We start from the raw sequence: 22,949 nt of genomic DNA, 5'->3' as shown, positions 1-22,949 counted from the left end.
CTTCTTCTACTCAGTGCTCCTGCAGCTTTCTACATGAAGCACCATTGCAGCCTTTCTTCCAGATAGCAGTTCCCCTGTTAATAGTGTCTCAGCAGAGAAGCTGTGTCTTTGTTGCAGGCATGCCGCCTATTGTTGAGTCCAGAGGGTGTTTCCTACCTGCTCACAGGTATCTAGGAGGAAGAAATAAGCTCTACATCTGGATAGCACGTTAGCAGCTGTTGCCATCAGATGGCGGAATTGTTAGGGTCTTGTTCGTTTGTTTCTACTTTTCCTACGTTCTATACTGTGTAAGAAGATGAAAATTAGGAAATAACTCATTTCTGCGTGATTTACTTCTGATGCCAGGAGTCAGGCAGGTGAGTTGGTAAAGAATAGAAGTCATCGATGGTGAGTCCAAGTTGGCTCTTTCCACTCCAGCCTACCCCCTCCCACTGTTGCCCTCCCCATTCATGTTTATAGAGCTGTAGATTTCATTGAATCCCAGGGAGCCAAGAAGCTCCTCCTCCAAAATAGCCAGAAGGAGACTCGTGATTTTATTTTTTTCCATTCGTTCATCGTTCTCTGGATCTGCAGGTCAGTGGGTGCAAGGTTGGGGTAAGCAGGGTCATTGTATTCTTACACTTCTATGCCACCACCATCAAGTGCCCTTCAGTATCACTCCCCAGTCTCCTGTCACCTAGTTGGGAGCTCAAGGAAGCAAGATCTAGAGTCGGCCACTCTATGTGAGTGTCCCTGCTAGAATGACTTACCTCAATGGGAAAGACTTTCCTCTCTCACCCCATCTTCTCATTTCTGCAAATCTTTCTTCCAGAAAAACCATAGGTTCATGTACACACTCTGGTACCTGTGTTTGCATGAGTTTTCCAGGCTACGTGTGCATGGTGAGAGCAACCCTTCGCTGTCCCTGTGCTCGGTTGGCCGCTCATGGTCCACAAGTGTTTTTGTTTTTCCAGTGAGGACCTTCACACCACCTTCCCAACCCACTGCTCTCAAGTCCTCCCTGTCAGCGAGCCAACAGGTCAGACTGTGACCAGAGCAGGCAGTAGGGCAGGTTCTCTCCAGTTTCATTATCTAGCATCTTTGATTCCTTTTTACACTGTCTTCTTGTCTTTTTTCCACATGCTCTCACCCCTCTACCAAGCAAGGAGTTGTCTCATACTCTGCAAACAGCTTCTCTGTGTCTGAGAGTGCAAAAAAGATACAAAATAAAAGAAGGTATTTCAGCCTAGATGCAAAATAGGCCAAGTCTAGGAATGAAGAAAAATAAGGGAAAGAGAAAAAAAAAAAAGAATACCCTCTGCTCAAAGCCAAGATGACTTAGTCTTTTGTCTCTATTTCTCTCTCTCTCTCTCTCTCTCTCTCTCTCTCTCTCTCTCTCTCTCTCTCTTTGTGTGTGTGTGTGTGTGTGTGTGTGTGTGTGTGTGTGTATGTGTGTGTATCTCTGTGTGTATGTGTGTAATATTGCAGATGAACCCAGGCTCTTCTTCATGCCAAGTATTTTGCCACTGAGCTACATCTCCGTCTCCTTAAAAAATATTTTTATGAGATAGGGTCTCACTAAATTTCCCAAACTGGCCTAAAGTCACTCTGGAACACAGGTAAGTCTTGAACTTGTGATTTTCCTACTGTTCCCTACCTCTGGAGTAACTGGAAGTAAGGGCTGTACCACCACCCTCTCTCTCAATGCATCCCTACACACCATGCATGAAGTTCTCTCTGTCTCTCTGCCTTACATGATGTGTGTACTTTCTCATCCTTTGCCCCCCCCCCCGCTCTTATTCCCAGTTTTCATCAGACTTTGAATTTAAGACAGAGCATCAAGCAGCATGTATCCTCAAGCAGGACTTGAGGATAATGGTTTGTACACTTTGCACAGAGAAAAGCTACATGGACTTCTAGACAGGTGTGCCATTTAGACTCAAAAGCACTAATGTAGAATACTCCTATGTATAGAGGACTTTTCATTCATAACATGGCTGCTCTGACAAGAGATCACACCCAAGGACCTCATAGGTCTGTGTGATCCAGCTGGAATACCAGGCAGACCTTTAATTCCAGGAGACAAGGCAAACAGAGTTCAAGGCCAGCTTGGTAGAGAGCAAGTTTCAGGTAAAGAAAAGCTTAGGTTCAGGTGTGGTGGTACATGCCTTTAATCCCAGCAGTCAAAAGACTGAGGTATGTAGATTCTCTACCCTCTGTCTGACCACAGCCTATCAGGTCTTGTCAGGGATAGCCTGCATGCCCTTCCTCTGTGTGGCCAGAAGGCCGCTCCACCAAGGGTAAGTGTTCAAATCCTGGGTACCAGAGTTCACAGGCAGTTTTTACCGGGAGAGTTTTACAGAGAGATGTTGAAGAGATAACAAGCTAACACAAGTGAAGACAGAATGAGCCAGAGAATGAGAATGAGCCACAAAATTACGACAGATTGCTGGAGTTAGTTTGAGGCTAAGCGGAACAATTTGGTCGGAAACTGAGGGAAGCCAGATTGAATTAGTCAGCTTGGAGAAGAGTTTGAGCCAGAACAGCTGAGTTGAACCAGCCAGCCAGAACTCAATAAAAGGAAGAAAGGGTGAGCTTATTCAGCTGTAAGTCTCAGAGGCTGAAAACATTCTAGGCATAGATTGGATTGTATGGAGGTTAGAAGCTTCCAGGACTAGGTCTAGGATGGGCCATAAGTCTCCAAGATGACAATTACATCTGGAAAATAAAGGTTACTTTCACATCTATGCCCACTGATGCCTGATGATCTTTCATGGGAGGTGTGCTTTCCTAGTGAACCTAGATGTTTTCTCATCTAAGTAGTGACTATGAGAATGCTCTTTCTTTAGAGTACAGGTAACTATGCAGATCCAATGATGTAAGAGATATGACGATACTTGGCAAATTCTGGAGCCCTTTTGGGTTGTGATCTATAAGGTGACCCATTATAGCTGTCTTAGAAGTGTCTGCCCTTTCCCACTCCTCTGTCTGGCAATGGAATGGCACAAAGATCTAGAATGTAGGCTAGAACCATGGCGGTGATGTCACAGCACACATAGAGTCAGAGTTCCTATGGAAGAGAAGGAGGAAAAGAGAAGCTGGCAAGGGGTAAGAGCTGAGATGGGTCTAGAGTGGTGCTGACCTGGGGCTTGGGACTAGAGGCACCACGGGAGTGGAGGCCCATGACATCCCTGGGCTCCCAGCTCCACAGGGCAACATTCCTGACAGCTGTGCTGCTGCTGCTGCTGCAGCAAGTCAAGGGAGTGAAGACTCTGAAGGGCAGTGCAAGCCTGGATGATGACAGGAGTCAGAAAGAGAAAATATTCTCTGCAGGTGGGTACAGGAGAGGCGGGCGATGGGTGGAGGGGGGCAGGGAGTGGAACTGAGCATTTGCTTTGGTTGAAATCAGGTTCCGGCAGCTGATCAGGCCAGGATCAGTCTGAGGTGGGTTTGGTTTGAGGGAGATCACTCATGTTTCCTATCACCATAAGTATGAAACAATAGATGCAGGTAAAAGTATCTGGCTTTATAGAGACTCCTAGCCAGGCCACAGCACAGGCTATCTGCAATGTCCAAAGCTTCTGAGGAAGTACAGTGTTTGCTTAGAGAGGGGCCCTTTGCCTTCACGTTCGAAGGTGTCCCTCACTCCCCAAATAGTGCAATACTTCGGAGTAGGGAACTGGTATGAGAAGTGGATGTCACCAGTGTTTGAAATGGGGCAATGGTTGAAGTGAGCTCTGCAAAGCCCTCTTGACAGAGCATTCTCTCTCCAGCCAAGGCCAGCACTCATCGTGGCAGTTGGCCCTCAATTGTCCGTCCACCTTTCACCTCCTCCCCGTTCTGGTTCAGACTAGAATGGAGACTCGGGCTGCTCATCTCTGGCCTTCTTTCCTGCTCCAGACCAGGGCCAAGAGGAGTTCGAAGAACACTTTGTGGCTTCATCAGTTGGTGAGCTGTGGCAGGTGATAGATATGGCGCAGCAAGAAGACATGATCTCCCAGGCAAGAACTATCCGGGACCACCTCTTTGATCTAGCCTTCTGCTTCAACCTGGCTAGCATCATGCTTTTTTTATGAGAGACTTTGAGGTAGAGGCATTAGTCTGGGTCATTCATGAGGACTTGGACGTCTACCTCCCCTTTGTGATTGCTTTCTGACCTCCTCTCCCACATGCCTCCTCACATGCATACCCTACTCCCTGTCTCTAAGAAGCATCTGGCCTTAGGGTGTATCAACAGCACTTTCCCAACTCCCATTGACACCACCTAATTGCCACCTCAAGCCAGAATTTCATGTCCTAGGGCTAAAGACACCAGACCCACACCCTTCTCTCATAAGCCTTGTCTAAAACAGCAGGTTAGAGGGAGGAGACTGACAATAAAGTAGCAATAGCAATAAAATCTTGAAAACAGTTGTGAGTGGTTCTTGGTTCTCTAACTGACTGGTTGAATCGCCCGGCCTTTGCCTCACTGACTGATCTTCAGACCCACCAGCTCTCCCACTGCTGCTTTCCCACTGTCCGGGAAGCCTCTCTTGGCACTTTCCCCTCTTATCCTTCCTGACTTCTAGGAATTTCATGTATCAGGAAAGAGGCTTCAAGAGATGGACTGTGGAGATAGTTCAGTGGGTTCAATGACTACTGCAGAAGTGCAAGGACCTAGGTTTGGGTCCCCTGAACACACTGCAAGCCTAGATGCAGTTGTCCACATAAGTAATCTCAGCATGCCTACAGTGAGACAGACAGATAGGAGGGCAACAGGGAAGAGTTCCCGGAAGCCGGAGGAGCAGCTAGCCTGGTGTATACTCTGGGATATATCTCTCTCTCAAAACAAGATAGGAGGCAAGGACTAGTACCCAAGGTTGTCCTCTGACCTCTACACATACGCTAGAGCCCACAATGTATACACACACACACACACACACACACACACACACACACACAGGATAAAAAGAGGTAGCAAAAGCTAAATACATGCTTTTAATTTTGGAACCAAAAGAACAAAATCTCTTCTGACCTCAAGGATGGGCCCAGAACAAGCCTATGTGTTTACATCTCAGTCTCTTTAGTAGTGAAGCTACCAGAGTTTGCAGCGGGCAGAGGGGTTCAGAAGGGTACCGCGCGGACACTGAAAATGTTTGGCAAAGTCTGGAGTATTGCTGACGGGTCCATGGACTCGAAGGCTTGGAGGGCTGTGAGTGTCCTGAGGGTCCAGTGAGCTCAGCTCCCTACACATCACCTGAGGAGGAAGATGGTCAAAAAGAGTAAGGAGTAGAGAAAATTTCATAGAGTCAAGGGGACAGGTTGGATACAAGGACTAGGAGATCGCTAGGCAGAACAAAGAGGAGGAGGAGGAGGAGGAGGAGGAGGAGGGGCTGGGTTCTCAGGAGCCACATGGATAGTTTGTCATGTGTAAATCATTCAACATGGCACTAGCTGTTTAGGAAGGAACTTGTCTGTATAATGTTACCATGTGTACAGGACCAAAGTAGGGTTTGGTAGTGGAGTTCTGTAAGAGAGCCATTAATGTGTTGAACTGTGGACCATCCTGCTCTCAGAGCACAAGGTATTCAAAGGAGTGATACCAGTTTGGGACCAGCCCTGGGACTGAGGACTCTGAGTAGTGTGGTCACATGTCCAGCCTGTTGTTGGTGCCTTTAAAAATAGTCTGTATTTCTGAAGCATGAGAAAAGAAACAAACAACAGTCTTTGCTTAGAGAGGGGCTTGGAAGTGGAGAGTCTCGTTTTGTGGGGAGGGTAAGGAGCCAGTTGCTGTAATCATCTAAAGGACGGTTCCAAAGCAACAAATGAGAAAAGATAAAAGTGGGATATGTGACAGTGGACGTGTCAGTATGGAGCAGTGTAGCAGGGAGGCAAACATCCCTTTAACATTAGTGATAGGGTCCTTAACTGATATGAAGCAAGTGTAGAGAGATGGGAGCAGTTTACCTGGGCGTAGCTTCGGAAGAAGAGTTGATAGGGGTTGAGGTTCTGGTTGGGCAGGGTCAACTCCCCACTGTGCTCTACTATCCTCTTGCTGTATGCCTAGATATGGGTGTGGTACAGAAATTTGCTTTAGGCTCCAAATCTGTGGGCTCTTGGAAGTCTGATGCCAGCTACCTAGCATGGTATCCCAACAAGTTCCTAAGCTGCCTTATCTGAGTGTGCACTGATGTACTGGTCTAAGCCAAGAAGAAAGGGTACTTACCAGAAGACCTACAGATGTTCTAGAAGGTAGGGAATCTACAGGGTAGGGAGGGGGTCCCAAGTTGCCATCTGTTCAGTGGGAATGCGAAGGGCAGAAAGCTGTGCCACTATGTTTCCGTGAGCAATAGTGGAAGGAAAGTGAAGGGACGGGGACCTCGGCATACCTGGAATGCAATGGCGAGGCCTCCTATGTCTGCGGCATTATCCAAGAGTGTGTGAGAGCCATTGACGGACGGTGTGCTTGGTAAGGGAAAGGCAGCATAGTGGCGTTCCAGGCATAGAAATGCTTCCTGTAGTGCGTGGGCGTCACAGGCTGGGCAGCCCCCAGGAAGTACTGTTTAAAATGGAGTGAGAGAATAAATTGGTGAAGGTCAGTGCAGTATAAGGGATACCACAGACTAACCTGACTCCCAGGAACATGTGGCGTTTCTCAGAATGTCCCTCCTGGAGCCTTGAAGCAACCTCTTCCTTCCCCCCCCCCCCAGGCCTTCTTTGATGTTCTCCCTATTGGTTCCTTTGGCACTACCTTCCAATACTCACAGAGTCGGTGGAAGATACGCAGTAGCTCATGGGCCATGATGCTGCCAGCGGCACCAAAGTTCACGGCTCTACAGAGACAATGTCTTGTTTTACTTGCAGGACCCCTCAAAAAATTACTCAATTTTCCAACTCCAAGTCTTATCCATCCTAACACCTGTTAATGCCTCCTGAGATCTCCCACCAAAAGACTCACCTTCAGAGAACGGTCCATACCTGGGGTAGCCAGGGTGGAAGAATGGAGGTTGGAGAAGGCCAGCAGGGAAGACTACCACATGGTCAGATATTGAATAGTAGGCATTGACCCCCCAGGGAGATTCCTGCCATCTGTATGAAGAGCACACATAAATACGGCTCCATCACTTACTGTCTTTGCCAGGCAAGTGCAGTCTCTCCCAACCATCATCATAGACTTGTGACTGCTGTCATTGTTCTTAGCCCATTTCTGGGATCTGGGATCTATTCTCATACCTGTGGTAGGGGAAAGGCTGCAAGAAGCTCCGAACTTTTCTGCTCTGGAGGGATCGTACACAACTCAGGAAAGACTGAAGGAAACTGGGACCAAGTTGTATCTGGGGAAGAGGCAGCAGGGCATTTAGATGCCCAGAGATGAATACAGATGGATGGTGCTTGGTGTTTTTTAAACCGAAACATATAATCCCTGATATACATGCAACCACATTTAAGCAGAGATCACACTGTAAGATCACCTCATATTGGTACAGAGTTTACATGCATCATCATGCAAACAAACATAGACACATCACAGAATGCACTGGTGTTCATGTATGTATGTATATATGTATGTATGTATGTATGTATGTATGTATGTACAAAAAAGAGCCCTAGAAAGTTCCAGGGTTTTGGACTATAAGACCCATCCAGCACCAGGGTAAAGAAGAGGATGGCTCAGAATTGCCCACAGAAAATAGATTGATTTGCACACACAGTTGCATCACGGAAGTACAAAGTCAAGGACTTAAGAAACATTGAGAGGAACAAAGACCCACATCACTATATTCCTGTTTCACCAGCTCTGGCTTCAGGGCCTGTTTTGGGGCCCCCATCTCCACCTGAAGCTGAGTGAGCTAGAAAGAGACACAAAAATTTGTAAGCAGCCAGCATTTCCTCAGAAACCCTCAGAAACAGAGCAATTAACACTGTGCCCAGACATGTGCTCTGTGCCCTTATCCCTCTCCTCCATCCCCATTTCTTGATCCAGTAATCAACTATCTCTTAAATGGCCCCAAACTAGCCTGTAATCCTGGCCTTACAATACTGGCCTTACCCTGTTCAAGGCCTCTTTCTGGGTCTCCTCACTTATCCAGGAGAGCTTTTTGAGGCGTATGATGACAGCATCCTTGATCTCAGCAAATAATTCCATGGCCTATCAGATGAGGGCAGGGAAAAGAAAACAGTATTAGGACCAGTCTGAACCATCATCTTGCTGCAGTCTATAAAGAGACATTGGCTCTAAAGAGCCTATTGGGTACCAGAAGCTGTCAGGGAACGGGGAAGAGAACCTTTCTCAGAGTACCACAAATATCCAGGGCATAACAATTTGTGGCGTTTCTAAGGCAGTCCCAAGCACACAGAGGGTAGGGATTTGGCTACCCCAAGAAGAGGACATAATAACAATCAGTGTCTTGCCACTGGGATATCTGAAACTGGTGGGTACTTTATTTTGGAGCTAGACAATTCTCTCAGAAAGCAGGAGGTGTGGGGAGCTCCTGTTTCCTTCCATGCTTTCAAGGCCTTTGTGCTCATACTCCCCCAATTAAGACCTATTTCCTGTCTCCTACGTTCCTTGGCTTCCCAGTAAGTTGAAGTCTCCACAGACATACGTCCTGAGATTATATATCTTATTTCTCAAATGCTCACTATTTTATGTAGATTCTTTTCTGCTGGAATGAATTGCATGACAGTATCAGAAATTACTCTGGCTTCAGACTGACCAAGTTCAAATCCTGATGGCTATTTGGTGGCTCTGTGAAGATAAGCAAGTCTTTTAACGACTCTTGACTCAATCCACTTTCCTAGTAAATCAGGAAAATAATGGCTATAAAAGTATTACATGTAAAATGCTTATAGGTTCCTCACTCATTTAGAAGTTGCTCATTTGCCTCTATGAGATTACATCATCCTGTGTTCCTGGTAGATCATGTGTTGTTCAAAATTCTTAAACAAATAGAGATAGCCTTAAAGGTCAAGGAGTTTGTTTGTTTGTTTGTTTGTTTGTTTTATGGTTGAACAAACAGGATACCAGGAAAATCCAGTGAAGTGTTCACATTAATTCATGCTGTGGATACTTCATATCCTGCAGCTTAATTGGACTTGACCAAGGGACTGAACAGGCCTCTGGGTTTTCTCTTAGTTGGCTTTCTTTTTTTGCCTGATTCCCTCCTTACGAAACACAAAGAAAAACACACATCACAGGACCAGGGTAAGGTGTGTCGGCTGGGATGGGTAGAGGATTGCAGGCAGGGGAAAGCTCTCACATACAGCACTTTGGATGCTTGGGCCAAAGGCTTCACGAACAAACAAAGCTGCCAGGGTAGGCTCAAAGAAGGCTCCGGTCTCTTCCACACACTTCATCCATCGTGGGTAGGCTGGCTGAAAAAACATACTGGACTGAGTGAGACCTGCCCAGGCCTTTGTTTGTTTGTTTTACCACATTCCAGTGCTAGTCTTCCCCAGACCTTTATCTTAAAGGATGTTTTCTTCGATGGATTTTTTAAGTTTTGATTTCCAAGGGAGGGGGGAGATAACTCAGGTATTAAAGTGCCTGTCACAGAAATACAAGAGCTTGAATTCAGAACCCCGGAGCCATATAAATAGTCAGATCTGGAGGTTCATGCTTTGAGTGGTACAGAGAAAAACAGATTCTTGAAGCTGGTTGGCTGCCATGGCACCTATCTGTGTCAGTGTTTTAGGTCCAGTGAGAGAACTGCCTCAAACACTAAAGGTGCATGTGCAACACATACACACATACAATATCCATATGACGACAACAACACAAACATACATATTTTCCTTTATCATTTTCTCTGGCAATATCCATTGCCGCTTAGCAGAGAGAGGCTTCCCTTCCCCCTCAAGACCTATGCTTGTTGCCTACTGATATGAATGGATGTCCCTTGGGACATTTCTCTTGGGGAAACAGAAGGCTCCTAGGCAGGAGAAGAGGAACATCTAATCCTGACTTACCCACCTCAGCCCTAACCTACCGCACACACGGCCCAGGAGTTCCATCACACACTCCTTCCTCCCACACCTCCATTCCTAACCTTCATACCAAAGGGAGAAACTCTTTGCATCCACACAGTCCATGCCCTGTATTAGAGTGTGTGTGTCATACTGCGGAATCCTATAGATCGGTAAATGCGGGCTTTTACATCATGCACTGTTTGCCGCTAGAACAAGTCAAAGCAAAACGAAGTAGCAAGTGCACCACTCAAAGTAGAATCTCTGCTGACAGGGAAGGGTGGTGGACATGACACATGATAGAGGGAATGTGGAAACAGAGGAGGGAGAAATCTCTGAAGTGTAAAGGGCGGAAAAATGTTCCAAATGTAAGAAAATCAAGTTCAGAAGACTCATTTCAGGGCAGTGAATATGGTTGGATATACCTTCTACAAACCATGAATGATATTATAAAGAAATAATAGAAATCAAGAAAGCTCCCAGGAGTATGTAAGGACTTCTAGATAAAATTCTGTAATGAATTATTAAAGGAATATTTTTGAAGGCATGGAAAATAATGTGTAACTATTAAACACCAGTGTAGAATTACTGAGGACAAAAAAAAAAGTCAAAATAATAAAACTGTATCTACTTAAAGGACTCATTAAACCAGGGTACAAGACAGACTAGGATCTACAAACACAGATAAGAGCACACTACAAACACAGATAAGGGCCACAGTAACATCAGAGAGTCCCACAGCAGAAGCCCAGGACACAGAGGTGCTGCAGTAAATCAGAGTGTGAACCAAGCAAAAGTGAGCAGCATCACTGAAGAAGGATGGTTCAGAATTACTTGCTTATCCAAATGCACACATGCATATATCTTACAGATTGTAAATCTAGTAGACACCTCTTAATTTTTCAGTATAAATTACTGCAAACACCAATGACACCTGCCAATAAACTAAATTTGTCTTTAAATAGTACCACAGTATTTCCCTTAAACACAGTATCCACCATTTACAAATGTGAGTTATTAACTTAAACCCATGTTCTTTAGGTAGACCAGCTGTACAAACAAGAGGAATGTCTGCTCTACCTTCCTTACAGATTTGGAAGACCAAGTGACATAGTTCCTTAAAATCACTGTTTATTTTAATTCCACTGGCATTCCGTTAAAACTATTCTGGGAATTCTATTGCCACTCTGATAGCATTATCTTAACATCAGGAAAGCATCTGGAAAAGTCTCAAATCATGTCCTAGTAAATGAAGAAATTGATGTGGAATGATGGTGCAATATGAGTGGACTTTTGTCTGATTGAACCATAACTAAACATCACAAGAATGACTCACAGTTAATTTGACCTTTTCTGACCTGTCTATTGATAATTATAACTTCTCTTTCTTCTGCTCTCCTTTTCTTCATTTGATGTTTTGCCTTTCTTCCTAACACTACCCAACACACATAGTTTATTATCTCTCTTTTCCCGAACTATAAATATTCAAAGGCAGGGATACTTCCCTATTTTGTTCACTCTTACATAATGGGTGCCTAGAAACAATTTTTAGTACTTGGTACTCAACAAATATCACACACTTCACATGCTATGAGTGGTGCTACACACCAGTAATCCTAGTAGCTGAAGGGCTGAGGCAGGAGGATTAGAAGTTCTAAATCATCATAGTGATATGGTAAGTCTCTGTGTCAAAAAAAAATTGAAAAAACAAGAAAACACATAAATTAAGAGATGAATCTATAGCTAAACCAAGCCTGACTGAATATTTTTCTACCAAGATGTTAATAGTAATGTGGATTAAGAAACACTGGGTAAAATTGCAGATGACCCAGGATACAAGAAGAAAAGCAAATGAAGTTACTTGTTTAAACAAAAAATTTAAATTGCCTAAATAAATTGGGATCTTTGGCTGAATATAAATAGTTCTTATTACACAGAGGCAAATATGAAATCTTGCTGTCCTTGTCCCAAATCCAGCCTTACAAGTCTCATAAAGGAAATATGTGGTTTAATAGGCATTTCTGATGACTATGTTCTCAAAACTAGTCAACAAAAAGAGTCACATTTGACAGCTACTGATATTTCAAAGTAAGAACTTACATTAGAATTCCTAAGAGGAATCAGAAGTCTGCAATTAATAACCATTGTCTGGAACTAAAAATCAAGGTCAGAATCTTATATGGCCGTTGACTCCATGTTACCTCTTAAATCACAAGTCAGGAAATTTCACTGTTTACCTTGAAGCATGTTCTTTTAAAATATAAGTCAGATAAGTTCTTTGAATGTTCCATTTCATGAAAAGAAATATAAGCATCCATACAGTGACCCACCAGACCTCCTTTTCTCTGATTTCTGCTTTAGTGTTATCCTATTGGCTGAACCAGTTCTCAACCACCCAGGCTGTACTTCAGCAGCAGCGCTGGGCACAGCCTTGCATAAAAAGCCCCATAATTCCTTCTTAGTCAGAGTCATGAAGACAAACCCACATAGTAGACTAACTTTCAGCCAGCATGATCCGTGCATTGCTCCTGAAAGATAAGGTCAGGCAATGCCTTTCTTTCTCTAAACATTGCTACTCCTATTGACATTCAAACTTTCTATGCTCACCATTTTTAAGGAGCCACCAAGGGTATCTACTGTCTAAACTATGTTCTTTAGGAGCTCAGCTCTGTCTTCTGTGCCACTTAAGATAGTCAAATGTTAGCAACATAAGCCATATGGAATATAACAAATATACTTAACTATCTTAAACTCTTTCTATGAAAGAGTTTGCTAACCCAGTGCTGTAGCACCCACTTATTTCTCAATCCAGCCTAGTGTGTTAAAAAATATAGGTTCATGAACCAAGGAGATTTAGTTTGTAGCCTGATTCCTCACTAAGAGAAATGAGATATCAGGGGAAGTTGTCGTTCTTACACCTGCTTCTCAGTCTAAGAAATGGGAACTAAAAACTCCAGAGCATTTCTAGGGAAGGCTAAATACAATCATCTTTACTGAGTAGTGTACATGGATGCCTGATTGTGACTGTAAGACTTCTCAGATGCCATCATCATTATTGCTCTGTGTCACTTTTTGTCCTGTTTAGAAAGGAGAAGCAGCTTCTCCAAGGGCATCATCTATTAGTTGGCAGAGCATGATACACACTTCACAGTTATATACCTAATGGAAAGGACAATGATTACAGGGTTTGTAAGCCTTTCACATTCCTTAAGCATGAGTCTCTGTGTTGGCATGTTTATACCTTCTAAGGCATGACCTCATGCCACAGAGCCGTCACTTACAGGAAGCTATGTTTTTGCCAGGAAATTTGCAGCTGGGGGGTTATGCTCTGCTTCCTCTGATCAAGAGATAGATCTCATAGCAGCGTCTTGCGAACCTACCCCACACTGAGTGACCATCCTAGTGGAGAAGGTTCTAAGGTATAATGAAGAAGCACACTGACCTTAAAGCCAGACAGCCTGAGAAGAGCCCTGCTCAAACTTAATACTATAGTCAGATTCTTTCAAACTCATATATTCATTGGTCCATCTTTAAAATAAACATAAAATGAGATGGGTATAGTTGTGCATGCCTTTAATCCCAGCAATCAGTTGTCAGAGACAGGCAGATCTCTCTAAGTTCAAATCCTACATGGTCTACCTAGTGAGTTCCAGGACAGAGCAAGCGACATAGACTCTATCTCTAAAATCCAAAAGATAACTAAGTAAAAACATATAATGTTATTTGTGCTTATCATAAAACTTTTGAGGATTAAGCCAATAAAGGAAATTATCTAGGCTTTTATAAACCATAAATAATCAATGGCTATATCTCTACCTCAGTGAGAACATTTTCCTTTTATAAATCTGAAGAGGAGGGAGAGAGCTAGGGAAGGAGGGAAGAAAGAGAGAGAGAAGTGGCGGGGGGGGGGGGGAGAGAGAGAGAGAGAGAGAGAGAGAGAGAGAGAGAGAGAGAGAGAACAGTAACTGCCATGGTGCACATGTAGTGTTCAGAAAACCACCTTAGGTGCCAAACCTCACTTTCCACGTTGTTTGGGATTGAGGTTCTTCGTGTTGCCATTGTATACACCAGGCTACTGGGCCCTGAATATCAGAGGTTCTCCTGCTTTATTGTGCCACAGAAACACTGTGATTATAGACAATACTACTGAAATTTGACTCAAACTGGGGAATTAAAGTCAAGTCCTCACACTTGAATGGCAAGCACTTTAGTCATTAAGCCATCTCCCCAGTACTGAAGAAATATTTTTAAGATGTTTTAAAAATGACCCACAAATTAGCAAGAAAAAAATTATTCCCTTTCAAGACCATAAATAGAGGCCTTCATTGAAGTAAGGATGTGCCCAGTGCTCTGCATGGCTCCACTTGGATTTGAAAGGCTCTGACACAGGATTTCAAGGAACTCTGTGAGGGAAGAGCTGTGTATCTCAGATGACGCATCTGACTGGTTGGTTGGTTTTACACATTTTTTTTTATATACCGTTCTCCTCAGATATGCAAAGACCTGGCCAACTAAGTCTGCTTGTAACAAAATAAAAAACAAAACAAAACAAAACCATCCCACAGGATCAGGGATGAACTCTGTGGTGCACACTTGAACACCAAACATGGGATCTTCTAAATGGCCACTGCCTGACAAATATTGCTCATCACAGTAAGTCTAACTAAGCTTTAGGTTCAGATCATCAAACCATAGCGTTTATGAAAACAAGATATTGCTCAAGAATTACGGTAAAGGAAAGGTTCTTAACTTCACTTTTATGTTGAAACTCTAATGATCAGCCAAATGCCACGAAAATAGCCAGGTGGTGTCTATAGCCATAAGATGTACTCTCATCTTGCCTATTTGCACAGGGTGGGAGCTCTCCTATGCTATTTTTTCCTCTTATGCTATCTTATCTCTGCAAATATATCAATATTTCCCCCCAATATAGAAAATACTTCACCTTCTCTCCTTACCAGAGGTGGTAGTCTTTTCAGTTTCCGGAGTTTCTGGCTCAGTTCTCTGTGCGCCTCCCGGAATTTACTGTCCAGGGCTGGGGAAAGGCTATCGACCAGCCCCAAGATCATGTAGCTCTGCATCATGTCCCTGTGGATACAAAATTCTCAACCTAAATCAAAAGGCTTCTAGACACGCCCCAATGAATAATCTGTTCACTAAACTACCATGGTACATGTGCAGGCAGCTCTCTTTCTACTATATTTACAAAGAGTAACTGTCATATAGGCAAAGCCATCAAGGACAGTATTTCTTGGCTCTGGGAGTAGCAGAGGGATGGAGTAAAGAGGCTGCCTTCTGCAGTTGCAGCGAGAGGACTGGACTCATCTATGCATCTATTTCTAAAAGCAGGAAACCTCAGCTCATCTGAAGATAGGTTCTTAGGTACAACAAAGCTGGCTTCGTGGCTTACCTCAGTCCTGCAGGCAGCTGTCTCTCAGTGCACACTTATCCAAAGCTGCTGAAGTCATACTATTGCTGCTTTGCCCCCCACCCTCTAAAGGATTTCTAGACAATGCTGCCACTGGGGGGGGGCTATAGAGAAGGGCTTGGGCTCGTGCCTTTCAGAATTGGGCTTTCTCGCATTTCCTGTAGTGCAGGAGCTCCTTAAAGGCTGCTGACGGTACACTCCTAGAAAACACTTCATCTTGTCTCACCCATAGATCCTTCCTTTCATGTGTCATGTGGTCCTCCTCACATCCCAATGCTTGGCTTTTATCTTTCCTTTTGTGCCACCCGTTCCGTCTTTCTCTGCCCCCACCGCCCGCCATGTTGCAGGTGCTTCTCACTCAATGTGTCCCTGTTCCTTACTCTCCTTTCCTGCCCGGTATATCTGTCCAACTCCACCTGGACCAACCTGTTTGCCAGCAGATCTTTTTCTACCAGTTGTGACATGTTTCTCAAGTAGTCTAGGTCATGGACCACGAGGGTCTGGGAGGGACTCAGAGACATCGGTGTGAATGTTGCTTGCAAGCAGGAGAACCAGTCGATGGCCGGGGCCATTTCCTTAGAGAAAGGAAACAAAGCTGAGGAGCATGAAAAGACACCAGAAGGAAGGGAAAGAGAGGGAATCAAGAATGGGACAGTGTGCTAGGGAAAGGACTGGAGAAGACTAGAGTTAAGGGCAAATTGAAAGGAAAGGAAGAGACCAACAAGATAGTTCAATGGTTACAGACACTTGCACTAATTCTGACCACATGAGTTCAGTCTCCCAGCCTGTATGATTGAAAACAAGAATCCAACTCCCCAAAATTGGTTCCCATATTTTGGCATGTTCCTAACAAGCATTCCACAAAATAAATAAGTAAATAAATAAGTAAATAAATAAGTGCATACATGTGTGCATGTGTGTTTGTGGTGTTTGTGTTTGTGTGTGTGTGTGTGTGTGTGTGTGTGTGCATGTGTGTGTGTGTTTTGAGATGGAGTTTCTCTGTGTTGCCTTGCCCAGGCTGGCCTCAAACTCACAGTGACCTACCTGCCTCTTCTTCACTGAGTGCTGGGATTAAAGGTATGCACCACCATGCCTGGCTAAATACATGTGCTTTTAAAGGGAAAGAATTCGTGATCGTAGAAGGAAGAAGACAAAAAAATGAGAAAGTTTTTAGAGGCCATCAAGCACAGACTCCCCAGGCCTTCAGTTCTAGGCACCTGCAGTTCACCAATAGTAACCACATGAAAGAGCTTGTCCTGTGCTCGCTGCTGCTCCAGTGGCCTCAGAAACATGAACAGCCGAGACATAAAGGAGAGGGACCAGGAGACATGTTGCTCGACTTTCTCTGGGTCACCTCCGAGTAAAGTTCCCAGTCGCTTCAGGTAAGTCACGTATTCCCGCAGGACCTAGAGGAGGGTAACCTTAGTCCCAGAAGCTAGAAGCCTTTTACTTGGGGATGGGGAGTTGGTTGTGTGGCATCTTACCTGGGCATAGACCTTCTGTTCCTGCCCTTGCTGGAGAAGAATGCCAAACTCCGGCTGGTCTATCTAGACACAAGAGAGACTGGAGAGAAGTGGGCATATAGGGGATGGAGAAGGTAGGCGTGGGAAGGTAGGGGAGCTACCATGGGAGATGGGATGATAGGAAAAAAACGAGAGGATGGAGTGAACAGAAGAAAGGGACTGGGGTAAGTCTTTGCATGCAAATGTCGAGCTTCTCAGTGAGAGAGGAACACACAGATTTGTTTAGAGGAAACTATTCTTTGTGACAGTGTGGATTTAAAATGAAGGATGTGGGGCACCCATGTCCAGTGCACTTATTAAAAAGTATTCACACTCAGAAGATGCGCTTTTGTTTGTTTGTTTGTTTGTTTGTTTGTTTCTCTGTGTAGCCTTGCCTGTCCTGGACTTGCTTTTCAGACCAGGCTGCCCCCGATCTCACAGAGATCCACTTGCCTCTGCCTCCCCCAAGCACAGGGAGTATAGGTGTGTGTCACCGTGCCTGGCTAAATGCATATTTTAATACATATTTTAAAATCACAATTAATGCAGAAAATTCCATCATGAATAAATCATCAACACTCTGCTTATGAATTTTTAAAATGAATTCTACAGTGTCAGGAGCTTGGGGCATGGTTCTACAGTAGAGTAGCTGCCTATCACAAATGAGCCCTTGATCCAATCCCTAGCACCAAATTCCACAATCTACTTTATTCTATTTTAAAATTGTAATTGTTTTTTAAAGACCCACAACAGTGTTGCTCAATTTTGGGAAAAAAAAACCTGTATTTTTAGAACTACAAATAAATGAAAACTTGATGGTTTGTTCATCATAAGTTTTACATCAATTTAGACTTTAAAAAGCATTCATATTAAAATACCATTTCTATTGATACTATGGGTAGGGGATCAGTTAAACTTTGCACTCCAAGCAAGTGTCCATGCCCTAGTGTAAGCTTGTTTCAGAGAATATTTATACTCATTCTTTCTTTCTTTCGACTTCAATATCCCACTCCCACTCCAATACCCCAATCCCACTGACCTATTTACTTTCTTCCATCTTTATTACGTTTTATGCCCAAAGTTTAAAGAGAAAGGTATCCTTGCCCATTTTCTCAGTTCCTTTATTGTCCTCCTGATCTCCACTTACAATCTCTTCCCATTTTTACACTTTTTTTTTTTGGAGGGGGAGCACTAGCTGCAAGCTTTCAATGGTGTCTTCCTCTTCTCTGCTCTGTAGGTGAGGGACTCTCTTGTTTCCATGGTTCGTTTCTCCTGTAACTAGTTCTTCCTGGGATCTCTGTGATCCCACCCATGGTGGTCTATCTTCCGTCTCCATAAGTCCCCTTACTCCTTTGTTTCTCTTGCTTCAGCACCTCGTGGGCACCCTGAAATCCACCCTCTCTGGCTAAACTTACTCTAAAAGGTTAGCCAGACTGGTGCTGACTCAGTGTTTGTCCCACCTCCTTTATTTTCTACCCCAGAAGCCTTAGAAAGTTCCTGGGACCATCAACGGCGTGTTGAAATGGGTCATATTCTCATACTCAGCTCTTATTTTCTGTTTTTGTTATCGTACGTGAAACTCAAATACATTGCGTTAGAATCCTTAGCTGCTTCAGGTTGCTCCAAAGCTGATTCTACTTGAACTCTACACCGAGTCATGGTAAATCTGAAAGGTGTCGGGAGCTCCTCTCCCCCGACCCCTTGCCATGTGTTAATAGTCACCAAGTCTTCTTGACATTCTGGGCCAACAATAATGAGGCCCAGTGTCCTATTTTCATTCCTACTAGTCCTTCCTACTTATCCTCTAGGCCAGCCTCTCACTGACTTTTGCAGGAGCCACAGCATTCCAAATACTTTCCTTAGCTCTTCTTCTTCTTCTTCTTCTTCTTCTTCTTCTTCTTCTTCTTCTTCTTCTTCTTCTTCTTCTTCTTTTCCCTAGACAGGGTTTCTTTACATAACCTTGGTTGTCCTGGACTCACTTTTTTTTAGATCAGGCTGGCTCCCTGTAACCCTTTTATGGTATCTTTTAGCTTCATTTTTTTCCCACTCAGATAATTAGCCACATCCCAAGGCTCCACTGGTGGCCTCCTCTCTAAATCTGTCCTTAAGCAGTTCAGATTTTAGCTAATCCCACCAAACTGTAATAGTTAAACTTATGAATGCTCGTGTCAGAGCCATATCTTAGAATACCTCATACTGATGGCCACATTTTCTTGAAATAGTACTCTATACAAAGGTGTGGAATTCAGAGGCAAATATAGAACACTCCAGTGCTTACCACACCAGTGATGTTTCCATTATTAATTTATGTATAAACTCACCTAGTAGTGGACACTAGTTTCTGAGAACTCTAGTCTGTTGAGGCCACAGGTTTTCAGAGTATTAAATGCTGAGAGAATCAAATGGGCGACAGAGGGACTTCGCCTAAATTGTAACCAGTGTGTCAGGGAAGGGTTACTGAAGGACACTCTCAAGGCTAACATCTGAAAACACATAGCAGTCTCTCAGGATTTTTACGGGCAATAAAGCAGCATACGCAAACAGAAGAGGAAAAATTTTTGTCACTGCACGTGAGTCAGCAGAACATAGAGTAGAAGGAGGAGACAGATAACAGGAGATAAGTGTAGGGGTGAGATCACAGATGCTTGGCTAAGGGTTAGGGGCCTGTCCTGAGTGCATGGTCTATTAAAATGACAGGCTTTTAGCTATTACGTTTATAAAGGTGCCTTAGGGAAAACAAAGAGTAAATAAGAGAAGGGCACTTCTGGAGAGAGAACGACTAGGAGAGATCCATATTGCAATCAAGAAAGCTGAAAGTTTTTTTACTTCACTCTTCACAGAGCTGGTCCTGCTACACCTCCCCCACCCCACCTAGCAGCCTTAATCCTTGCAGTACTAATTTTCCCTTAAGATAGGGCTGGGCCCTACATTGCACCTGTGTGTTATCTCTCAGCTCTAAACATCTTTTGTAAGCAGTGATAGCCTAGAGTTAGAGACTCAGGAGAAACTGTGGTCCTGCCAGTCTGTGCCTCACCTGGATGATTGGTGTGTGGGGAGGAGCTGGATGAGGTCGCAGATAGGCTCTGAAGAAAGGGAAGTAGCCATACTGACTCATCAGAAGCCTTAGAGTTTGGTTGAAGTCCAAAGAAGTCCAGTTGCCCGAGATGTGCCAGCCTCCAAGCTTCATAGAAGAGAGACAGAACTGAACCTAGGGACCCGTCAGCCCCATCCCCCCATGTGTTCATCTTCCCTTCCTCCTCACATCCACTTGCTCCTTGTTTCTGAGCACTTTGATACCTCTAGGCCTCCTATTTCTTTCTCTACTCTAAGTCTCAATTCTTCAGAGAGTATTTCCATTTCTATCTCCCTTCTGTAGCTTGGAATCCCTAAGAAAGAGCCCTGCATTATTGGAAAAATCACAGCAGCCCTCAAGTATGCATTGGTCATATGAATTACTTAGTTAGAGATGTTGACATCTCAGTTTTTCTCACCTCCTCAAGAACTTGTTTGAGTGGACCCACCCCTGAAGCTTCAATGGCATCTGTGTCCATGCAGGAGTTATAGAATTGGAAGGCTTTCTCCTGTCCGGAACCTAGGTTCCAGGACCCTGGGGACTCTAGAACGGAAACATAGGAGAATTAATGGAGTGGATACTGGTACAGAGGCAAACAGAAGATGGAAACAGGGATGCTCAGGAAACTTCCAATAGAGATATAGAAGAAGATCCAGCTTTGAAAAATGGGGGGAATCTTCCAGGTTTTAATGGTTCAGCTTGACAACAGGGTAGATATGGAGTATAGACACAAAAGGTGATAAGGATAATAAATAAAATGCAGAAAGGGAAGCAAGAAAGGAAAAGAGGTAGAAGAAAAGAAAAAGCCTAAGTGCAACCAGCATGTGACTAAAGAAGACTCTTGGGCAGTAGTGGGAGGCAGGAGTGAAAGGGAAGTTTTCTCTACTTGTGCAGAATTTAAAACTATCAATATCACTTGAGACTCAGTTGTCTACTTGCCCAGAGACTCTGCCAACCGATATCCTCACCCAATAGTCTCCACAGCTGGCTCTTGTTCTCTTCTGTAAGAGCCTGGAGAGAATCACTGGTCCCATTGGCTGTTTGGCAGACATAGCTGAAAAAATCGGTGCAGGGGGCCACACTTCTGTTTCCAGAGGCCAAGTAATAAGCTAGGAGATCCAAACACACAGGTGTTTCACAGGGGCCTGCAAAACAAAAGCTCAGAGCGAGAAAAGAAGAGCAAACTGAACAAGGGCTCCCCCCAGGGGCTGGCAGAGGACTTCTAGGGAGCCATAACGGAGGGACAAAGGTAAGAAGGACGTCCTCTGACTGGTACCCTGCTGTGGGAGTCAGAAAGAGAACAGTCTGGATCCTCATGGAACCTGAGCATAGGAGGAAGTAAGTCATGGGGCGGGAGACTCAGGGGCCTGGACCAGTCTATGTGAGGGAGGGCTGCCTGGGTCAGGGGTGTTCCAGGATCTTCCTTACGAGGACCACAGCTCTGGAAGATGTACACCCAAAACACGGAAGAACCAAGGAGCAGGCCACAAAGCAGGACTGCTATCAGCACCCGTCTGGCTCTTGCCCACTGTCGGCTGCACTCAGTGTCAAGTCCCTCTTCTGGAGATCTCTAGTGGGGGAAACAAGAGGTTAAAAAAAAGAAAAGAAAAGAAAAAGAAAAACAAGACTAAGAAGTTTGGGATGAACTAAGAGGAGATAATGGGGAGGGGCAGGGGGTAACGATGTTAGTGCTATTGTCCCTTTGCACAGAGATAATTCTGTTTATTCTCCCTAAAAGCCCGCCCTCTAGTACACATGACAGAAATTAATTTTTTTAAAAAAAGATCAAACAGGGTTGTAGGACTTTAGAGATAGAAGAGATGACTCCCGTGTCATGGTAGAGGCCACTTACCTCCCGGTTCCATGGACGTCCCATTCTATCGGCTTGTCTTTGTTTCCTCAGCTAATCCTCCACTCTGTCCTTCTCCTCCTGAAGTAAGTGGAGGGAGGAGAGGAAGAGAGAAGCTGCTTGCCAAAAGGAAGGTTATATTAAAAACAGTGTTGTCGAGCCACTTTGGCCCTCCCTCTCCCCACGTTTTCATCTCAAGGCAGTTCCCAGAATGAGCCCCTTCCCTGGAGGCTCAAGTTTGCCCACTTTCCTTCATGCCCTCCCTTGCCTTTCCCTTCTTCTATTCTGGATGCTTCCAATTCCCTCCTCCCCTCCAGTGTGTGTTGGGAGGACAGTAATTTGCACCTAGCCACCCTAAACCCCACACTAGGCTCCCTCTCCAGAAGGGATCTCCAGGACACTTGCCATTTGTCTTTGCTTCTCTCTGGCTTCCAGAATCTCCTCTGATTTTGCTCCAGGTGTAATATCTAGAGACTAATTTTCAGAAAGTGAACCCCTTTTTGCCCCCACTCCAGTCCCTATGTCCCTGGAGAAGGGGCACCTCTTCCACTCTATCCCTCTGTCCCCAAATGTGTAGTGTAGGCCTCCGGGTGGGGCCTGCTTATCAGTGAGGGAACACCCGGGCCTCACCTCCTCCTTTATCATAGCTTCTCAGAGGGGAGAGTGGGGAGTCTTTAATCAGCAAGCAATCTTGCCCTTGGTCTGCTCCTTGCATTTGCCTCTTTGACTTTTGTTCATAATGTCTCTTTGCTCCTGGAATATCCTTTCCTAACTCTCCCTTCTTTTCTGATTGAAATCTCTTGGATTCCTTAGCTCCTGAGTCAAATACCACTTGCCAGGGAGGCCTCACCATCCCAAGCCCATTCAACACTGTTCTCAAGCATGCTTCATTGCTTTTCCTTGTGAGCCATGGCCCTGCTGCTTGTAGTCAGAGCCACACGTTAAAAAGATCACCCAACTAGCCTACCCTAATTGGCTAATTATTAGCTTTGTGACAATAAACAACCACTTACACCCTCAGGAAGGTAAGCAAGCTTTCTCATCTGGAAAATGAAGGTAATACTTTCCCATGCCTGCTATAAAAAAAAAAGTATGAAGCTGTTTTGAGTCTCTTTCTTTACTCTGCCCTATATTATGATGACAGCTTAGATCTTCATCTCCCTGTTGGTGGAA

The 22,949-nt window shown here is 44.5% G+C and overlaps 2 protein-coding genes across 2 annotated transcripts; one reads left to right on the top strand and one right to left on the bottom strand.

The window, feature by feature from the left end:
• The first annotated feature begins 3,018 nt into the window (after positions 1–3,018).
• LLCFC1 (LLLL and CFNLAS motif containing 1) lies at positions 3,019–4,384 on the top strand. The gene is made up of 3 exons (XM_084787243.1): positions 3,019–3,087; positions 3,183–3,312; positions 3,880–4,384. Exons 1-3 carry the CDS (start codon positions 3,052–3,054, stop codon positions 4,053–4,055), a joined length of 342 nt encoding a protein of 113 aa, XP_084643369.1. The 5' UTR covers positions 3,019–3,051; the 3' UTR covers positions 4,056–4,384.
• A 603-nt stretch (positions 4,385–4,987) lies between these two features.
• Positions 4,988–21,893, bottom strand: KEL (Kell metallo-endopeptidase (Kell blood group)). The gene is made up of 18 exons (XM_084785907.1): positions 21,780–21,893; positions 21,356–21,497; positions 20,896–21,072; positions 20,346–20,470; positions 19,889–20,035; positions 16,837–16,899; positions 16,570–16,758; positions 15,779–15,927; positions 14,883–15,012; positions 9,223–9,333; positions 8,009–8,107; positions 7,731–7,808; positions 7,192–7,292; positions 6,937–7,047; positions 6,724–6,791; positions 6,348–6,517; positions 5,926–6,021; positions 4,988–5,215 (listed from the first exon to the last, which is right to left on the bottom strand). The coding sequence occupies exons 1-18, from the start codon at positions 21,801–21,803 to the stop codon at positions 5,054–5,056; spliced, it is 2,142 nt and encodes a 713-aa protein (XP_084642033.1). The 5' UTR covers positions 21,804–21,893; the 3' UTR covers positions 4,988–5,053.
• Positions 21,894–22,949: the final 1,056 nt, after the last annotated feature.

The sequence above is a fragment of the Acomys minous genome (assembly GCF_964271855.1).
Source record: "Acomys minous genome assembly, chromosome: 6".
NCBI lineage: Eukaryota > Metazoa > Chordata > Mammalia > Rodentia > Muridae > Acomys > Acomys minous.
This window is presented reverse-complemented; position numbering and strand designations above follow the sequence as displayed.

Excerpts from the sequence above, each read along its gene's own strand:
- LLCFC1 (XM_084787243.1), top strand. The coding sequence starts at position 3,052 with ATGGAAGAGAAGGAGGAAAAGAGAAGCTGGCAAGGG. Across the intron at positions 3,088-3,182 it reads AAAAGAGAAGCTGGCAAGGG|CTCCACAGGGCAACATTCCT; the intron begins GTAAGAGCTGAG and ends CTGGGCTCCCAG. Across the intron at positions 3,313-3,879 it reads AGAGAAAATATTCTCTGCAG|ACCAGGGCCAAGAGGAGTTC; the intron begins GTGGGTACAGGA and ends TTCCTGCTCCAG.
- KEL (XM_084785907.1), bottom strand. The coding sequence starts at position 21,803 with ATGGGACGTCCATGGAACCGGGAG. Across the intron at positions 15,928-16,569 it reads TTACTATTGGTGAACTGCAG|GAAATGGCCCCGGCCATCGA; the intron begins GTGCCTAGAACT and ends CCTTTCTCTAAG. Across the intron at positions 5,216-5,925 it reads TCTTCCGAAGCTACGCCCAG|GTGATGTGTAGGGAGCTGAG; the intron begins GTAAACTGCTCC and ends CTTCCTCCTCAG.